Source organism: Lactuca serriola, chromosome 6 (genome assembly GCF_051521515.1).
Source record: "Lactuca serriola cultivar US96UC23 chromosome 6, Lser_US96UC23_V15, whole genome shotgun sequence".
In the NCBI taxonomy this organism is placed as follows: domain Eukaryota; kingdom Viridiplantae; phylum Streptophyta; class Magnoliopsida; order Asterales; family Asteraceae; genus Lactuca; species Lactuca serriola.
The window spans coordinates 131,490,196-131,497,762 of NC_136413.1; the positions used below are offsets into that span (position 1 = coordinate 131,490,196).

Consider the following 7,567-nt stretch of genomic DNA (forward strand, 5'->3'; position numbering starts at 1 on the left):
CACAAGTACTATAAAAATTAAATTTAGTAGGAATAAATTAAAGATAATAAGTTTACATTGGATTGTGTTATGATAATATAGATTTAAAGACGGTTTTAACAACTATTTTTATTTTCACGACCTTAACCACTGTTAAATTCATGTTTTCATAATAAAAATGCCAAAAATCATGTTTTTCTAATATGAAACAATTTCTTATGTATCATCTATTATCATCACATAGTTCAAAGTTTGAATGAATTATTGTAAAAAATGTAAGGTTGAGGTGGCACAATCTCATGGTTTTCTCTTGTTTTCGCGTTTTCGCAAACTATTTGCATTTTCGCATGAACCCTTATATATATATATATATATATATATATATATATATATATATATATATATATATATATATATATATATAAGACCATTATATTTTGTGAGGCATGAGACATAATTCTAGCCATTCAATTTGGAAATAAAAAAATATTTTTAAAACGCAAAATTAGTGAAATTTTTCAAAAAAAACTTAAATATTATTTTCGTCATTTAGATTATCCAAAAAAAATAAACAAAAAATTCCAATTATACATTACCTATTGAATAAAATATTATAGTATAAATATTTAAATCCAATTTTTATAATGTTACAATATTTTAGTAAAAATACTAAACTATAAATATTCAAACAATTCCAATAGAATATAATATTCTCACAAATCTAACAAATCTATTAAAAAAATTAACTGATTGTATTATGCGTTAACTGATTGCGTTATGCTCGTTGTATTACGCTATCAACTCATAAAGGCATTTTAAGCTTCCAAAATGAAACCTTGTTTTAAACAAGTGTGAAAGCATCACAATCACATCCCACACCCATTGAAATGAAAAGTTGTAATTGCTTACAGTTTACAAGAAAGGAATTGCATCAGTTTAACAATATATAATTTTATTACTTTCTTACATTATGCAAATGTTTTTGTGATCATGATCTTAATAGTAGTTGATAATGATTTATGAACTTGTGAAATAATATATGCTCTATAGGCCCAATCCACATCATGCCAAACCATTGAGCCCAACTATAACCAAACCCCGATACTTGCAAAAACCCCAACATGAACACTTAAAGTAAAAACTTCGAAAATCCAAAACCCAATCATCATTGACAAGGTTCTAAAAGAAAAATAGAACAAAAGTCAAACAATATTTGATGCCAATTCTCGAGTAAATCATAAATCTAACTCCTTTATAACACAACCTAACCTAATAATAATAATAATAATAATAATAATCACCACAAATACCTTCCTTCCCTACAAAAGACCAATACTTCTTCTACCAAACAATAACATGAAATGACTAACTTACCCCTAACCCCCTTCCTATCCCACCACCCCCATCCAAAAAACCATATGCATGGCTTACTGTAATTCTCTAACTCCTCTTCTTTCGTTTCTTTCCACTTTTTGACCCGCCCTTTGTGGATTCCGGAGTTTTTGCTTCCTCGGAACCGGATTTCGCCTTTCCGGGGCCATTGGAATTGGAATTGGAATTGGACTTGGTGGCGGTCTGAGGGGTTTTACCTTTTGACTTGTTGACCGCCTTTGACTTTGGTGTCTCTTCGTCTTCCTTTGACTTTCCGGATGCTGCATCGGTTGACTTGGCGCTGGTTTTTTGAGATGTGGATTTGTTGTCTTTTGAAGAACCTTTTGATTTGACAGATGATGACGTGACACCTACTCTGCTTATTGTTTATTTACACATGTCAAAATTGTATAAAAAATAAGGACAGTTGGCTAAAAAATAAACAAACAAACTAAAGCAGATTTGTTAAAAGATGGAACCTCATAAAGTGTAAATGACCATTTTACCCTTTTCAGTGCATGTTTTAAGATGTACCTTTTGGCAGAATCTTTAGAAGCAGATGGTGTGGGGTCGGTTTTTGATTTCTTCTTTTTGTGTCTGAAGCAAAATAAGCGAGAATATTAGAGAGAGAAATTAATCAAAGTGAAAAGGGTAAAGGTTAAAAATGTAAATATACGTTTCAGGGGAAGCTTCTTCTTCTTCTTCTTCGTCTTCTTCTTCATTTTGGGCTTCGGTGATTGGCTCCTGTGAAGTCAACCACATGAGCTACAATTTCACAAACAAAAACATCATAATAGTAAGGGCATTTTGGACATTTGAGTTCCAGCATGTCCTCACTCTCAAGTCTCACCTCATCCTGTTGTTCCAAAATCTCCCATTTTTGTGTTTTCAGATTCAATATCTCTTCATCTCCATCCACATATGAAACCTGTTTAACAACAGTAAACATATTAGAACAAGAAAAGATGATATAAATATAAATATAATAAAGCATTTGCATATTATAACCTTATGCTTCTTTTTAGCAGAATCAAATGACTCAATAACACCTTCATAATACCTACAACCAACAGCAATAAAAATAAATGACTCAATGGAAATCATTTGTTTTAAAATTATATCAAAATTATAATATCATAAAATAAATGCACTTACGTTTTATCTTCAGGCCACCAAACTTTGACCTTCAAACCAACCAGGCTTTTATCATACTTCACCTGAAATATTTTTCATATGTTAGAGAGGATGAGGGCATTTACGTCTTTTGCACAGTTGGAATACGTACTTTATCTTTTCCTGTATTACGCTTCCTTTTTGAACTATTCCCTGGGGTGCCCTTTGTTGCAGACTTTGGAGAAGACTCCTCCATCTCCTTCATAATCCAAAAATAAAAAAACAAAAAAACATTATCTTTAAATAAATTTCTTTTTTTAAATTGAAAAAAAAGAAAAAAGAGAGAGAAAGAGACTACTGACATCATCACCCGATAAAGATTTTGTTTGCTCCTTTTCTGCAACAGTTTTACGTTTTTTTCCATCATCCTTCTTCTTTGAAGAAGATTTAACATTTTCACCTGAATTACCAATATTACCCTTTTTAGCAGCAGACACCTTCAGTGGCTTGCTATCTGAATCACTTTCCTCATCTTCCTCGACATTTTTACTTTTCTCCCCCTTTTTAACTGACAACTTCAGTGGTTTAGCATCTGAATCACTATCTTCTTCTTCTCCTTTCTTCACAGATTGTTTTACATTTATACTACTCTCATCGACTTTCTTCCCCTGTTTTGACGATTTTGCCCCTGATTCACCCACATCCATTTTCTTACCACTCTGCTTCCCTTTCTTCCCTGATGCTTTTGACGGTTTTGCCCCTGAACTACCCGCATCCACTTTCTTATCAGCCTTCTTCAGAGGCTTATTATCATCAGAATCACCACCATCTTCCGATTCATCAATGGCGGCGGCTGGAACTTTGGCAGCAACCGCCTTGTTCTTGGCCCGCCCGGTTTTCTTCGGGCTTCCGGATTTGGATGGGGAGGCGGCGTTTTCAGGGGCGTTTTCGTCTTTTTGAAGTGGTAGTTTCTTTTTGGACCTGACGGGTCTCTTGACTTGACTTTCATCTGGAAGGCTGTCACTTTGAGAAGGGGAAGGGGAAGAAACATTCTCAGCTTTACTTTCAGGGGCGTTTTCGTCTTTTTCTGTTTCTGATGGATTAACCGCTTCATTAGAAGACTCTTTAACAGGCGAAGTATGAACAACAACATCAGGTTGTTTCTCTGCTTCTTCTTTCTCACCTTCAACATGAGAAGAATCAGAAGGCTCCCCGGAGTTTACTGTTGTGTCGGATTTAGTCCTTGTACTTTTGGAAGTCTGTTCTGGTTTTGATTCCGGCTTTGCCACATCAGCATCTGACTCATCACCATCATCAAGATCAAGTTTCTGTTCGTTTTTGTCTTCTTGTGGCTTCTTTGAAGGTTCTTGATCAACTGAAGCTTCTTCATCCCCTTTCACTCCATTACTCATAACTGACTTTGGAGATCTGTCTAAAGTAGGATCTTCATCATCATGACATGTATCTTCTTTAACCACCTAATTAACAATTATTTTTCAACTTGTTAATATATTTACTAAAAGCCAAAAATATATATATTTTTTTTTAAACTAATTAAAAAAAACACCTGATCCGTGTGATCTGATGATGCTGTTGTAAGCTTACTCTCATCAGCCTGTAGCATGCCATATTGTCATAATTTGAGCCATTAAATATTTCCATTTATAGCAATTGGAATTTAATAATTAAAAAAAAAAAAAAAAAAAGGAATGAAGCATGCCTGTTGTGTCTCATCTAGAGATCCCTTTGTTGATTTGCTCTCATTGGCCTGAAAAAGAGTGAAAATTTATTAAGTCTTTGTAATGTATTAAGTGAAAAGAAGCACAAATTTAGTCAATGAAATCAATCAATAAATACCAGTTGTACCCCTGAAGCATTTTCATCATCATGTTCAATTGTAGCAGGTGTCCCTTCACATACTGAAGCCACAACTTGAGTGTACATATCTAATGTATCACCTAAAGATATGACAGCTGGCATCAAGTAAGGCTTTAACTTAGCTGCAGATTTCAAAATCACCCCTTCCCCCAACTTTCTAGCTATTGGTAAAACTCCCTAAACAGACATTAAACTTTTTATCAGTAAAAAAAAATGGAAAACTAAAAGAAAATTCAAGTAAAACTCTTTTAATTGTTACCTCACTATTTTTTTTAACACTAGCCAAGATTGGTTTGAGCATTTCAACTGAAACTTCTTCACTTTCTTCTAAAACCAATACCATTATATTTTCCATGGATGAATATATGGATTCAAGATGATAATCCCTGAAATAATTGTGCATAAAGATACAGTCATTATATTTGTTTATTAAATCCTAAATCAAATAAATCAAGCACTTATGAAATACATTATACACCACACCTTACTGATCTTAAAAAATGCTCAAACATCTCCACAATCAGCTCATCACATTCAAGATCAAGCATGATGACACATGATCTAACTTTGGAAACAGTTTCAAGAATTGATGACCTTTTGTTATAAGATCGACTAGATTGGTCTGATAAATCTTCAAAGGAGGAAACAATCAGTTGAAAAACATCCTGTGAAAGACAATCACAAAGAGGTTTGTTTAGAATGAGAAGATGAAAGGAAAGAAAGTATATGATATGGAGGGGTGTATGGTTGTATGGTGTACCCTCATTTGGTCATCATTGTAGGGTGCATCAGGTGCTGTAATTCTTGTTATTTCACTAATGCATGAAGCAACTGCAACCTTCACATCCACATCTGAATGCCCTAAAAGACTGTCTTGAATCAATGCTCTCATTGATGGTTTCAGTGCATCTAGCATTGACTTTTTCGGGGACTGGTCAACTTTTGATAGAAGTTTCTCTACTTGCTATGAAGCAAAGTCAAAAAGAAACATTAATTTTTCATTTTAAGGATAAAACATTAAGTATTATAATCAATACAAGTGTATTACTGATTACTCACACGTATTTATATCAATCTAAGACAATTATTTCTTTACTGATATCAAGGATGCCTCAATTTTCTTTGTTGCACAAATATTCATCAAAAAGTGAAAAATATTGTCTCCTTTCCACAACTATACACAAACTAGTAGTAGTTGAGCATTAGCTGAATATTCATAAGGCATTCACTGGCTCCAACATTCACACTAAAGTGAATTATGTGATCCAAATGAATCTTAAATGCCTTATAATGGGTGCCATTAGATAAATTAGCTAAGTTAGTTTTAAAAAAAGAAAATTTTGCAATTCTTATCACCCTATCTTTTTATGTGTTCCACCAAAGAAATCTAAAAGCAAAGTTCTATGGTTGATTTGACACTCTATGTTCCCTATAACTAAAGGATATACATATATCTCAAAATCAGAGAGCAGTATGTTTCAGATTTAGGCTCACACTCCTTTGTAGCCAAAAGAAAGATTCATCATAAACCTAATTGGTTACCCTCAATTATAGATCAATCGTTCAAACCTCAATCAGAGGTGGGGAAATTCCTAATTTTCTAGAGCTTCTAAGAATTTTAAATTCTACGTGATTTCAGGTGAAACCAAGTAATGAAGATTTTGGGTGATTCACGTGTAGTAATGTTGTTCTTAGAATATATAAAGAGAAAATCACAAAGATAGAAGTATCGGACAAGAAATAAAAAAAGGCATTTGTAGAACTAGGTACCCCGAGATACTTGGAATTGGGAAAGCAATATATACACCTCAAATTGCTATTGATAGCCCCAAGTGTTTTGAATCAGAATGAAAACTGTAGAACAGGCAACATTTATAGAAGATGCAAGATTGAACGGACTAGTTTTATCACAAATCATCCACAAAGCTTTCCATATAATATACCAATTAAACACTCACTCAAATTCTTACTTTCGAGTGTCAAATGTGTCGAATTCTAGATTTAAAAATGCGAAAGTTCGAATTTCAAAGATCAAATGGGCATCTTTTTGAAACGAAACTCAAATTAGGGGCTTACATCAAGAACAGGGAGAAGTCCATCGACCGAATCCGGGGGATGTGATAACTGTTTCCCTGCCTCCTTAAGCTGTTGCTCTAACTCGGCCTCTGTAGATGCCATCTTCGGTTTCCCTCTTTCTTGGATCTTTCTGAACCACAAAACCAGTCAATTTCCACCTCAGTCTCCTCTCACCATTCGAAACCCTAACAAAAGTCACCGTGAAACGACGCAACACAAACAAAAAACAAAATCCCACAACGGATATACAGAGTACAGAAGAAGAAAAAAAAAACCTCTAAATTTTCAAGATATCTTTTGAGGAAACCCAACAGTATTACAAAAATAGAGTGTCTGGTTGTCTAGAGAGAGAGAAACTAAAAAGCAGAGAGAGAAGGAAGATACCGATAGGTTAAAATGGCTCGTATATGTCCGATATATAGATATATATGATAGATACAGAGATATAAAAAGGGGAATTAGGGCTTGTAGTTGTTTGTGTGAAATTTGAATCGAGGTTGGAAGAGATCGAGAAAATTGAGGAAATCTAAGGGAACAAGTATGCAGATTTGAGCATTTTTGTAGGTATTTAAACAGTTAAAAAAATAAGATACTCATCTGCAATTTTTCAAAAGTAAATGCTCCCTTTTTTAAACTAGATTCGAATGATTTATCATTTATCTTTTCTTTTTCGGCCCAATTTAGTAAAAAGACAATTCTTATGTCCTTGTTTGCAATTAACAACAATTCGTATACAAGACAATTAAATCTTTTACTATACTTTCATAAGTATTTTCTTGGGTTACTAAACTTACAATCTAAGTCCTATTTTTTGTAATTTAAAAATAATTTGTAGACAAGACAAATAAAACAATTGTTATAGTTTCATATCTCCTTGGTTTATTATTCTAAGGCCTTCTTTTTACAATTTAACAACAATTTGTATAAAGACAAATCATCCAAGTGTAGTAAAAATGTTAATATTTTAAGGCTTACTTAGGTGGGGGTGTGGTTTGGACGGTCGTGTGCGCCATCGATGTACCCTTAAGGCAACGTGGTCGGTGTTATGGTGATTAGATGTGGTTCGAATCACAGTTGACTAGAGTCCACGAGATAATAGAAAAATATATTTATTGAAACACCAACGGTCTATCTACAAAATGTTGTGAGT

At 33.5% G+C, this 7,567-nt stretch overlaps 1 protein-coding gene across 5 annotated transcripts; it reads right to left on the reverse strand.

Moving 5' to 3' along the window:
- Positions 1-1,114: 1,114 nt before the first annotated feature.
- LOC145056833 (uncharacterized) lies at positions 1,115-7,012 on the reverse strand. 5 transcript variants are annotated; one of them, XM_079004562.1, is made up of 16 exons: positions 6,802-7,012; positions 6,418-6,602; positions 5,102-5,305; positions 4,825-5,006; positions 4,601-4,727; positions 4,330-4,518; positions 4,184-4,231; positions 4,031-4,078; positions 2,826-3,941; positions 2,636-2,722; positions 2,506-2,567; positions 2,359-2,410; positions 2,201-2,278; positions 2,027-2,094; positions 1,885-1,947; positions 1,115-1,726 (listed from the first exon to the last, which is right to left on the reverse strand). In XM_079004562.1, exons 2-16 carry the CDS (start codon positions 6,517-6,519, stop codon positions 1,420-1,422), a joined length of 2,733 nt encoding a protein of 910 aa, XP_078860688.1. In that variant the 5' UTR covers positions 6,520-6,602; positions 6,802-7,012; the 3' UTR covers positions 1,115-1,419. The 5 variants fall into 5 exon arrangements, with proteins under 5 accessions (XP_078860688.1, XP_078860684.1, XP_078860687.1 ...); XM_079004558.1 differs by having other exon boundaries at positions 4,321-4,518; XM_079004561.1 differs by having other exon boundaries at positions 4,321-4,518; positions 6,418-6,547; positions 6,802-6,983.
- Positions 7,013-7,567: the final 555 nt, after the last annotated feature.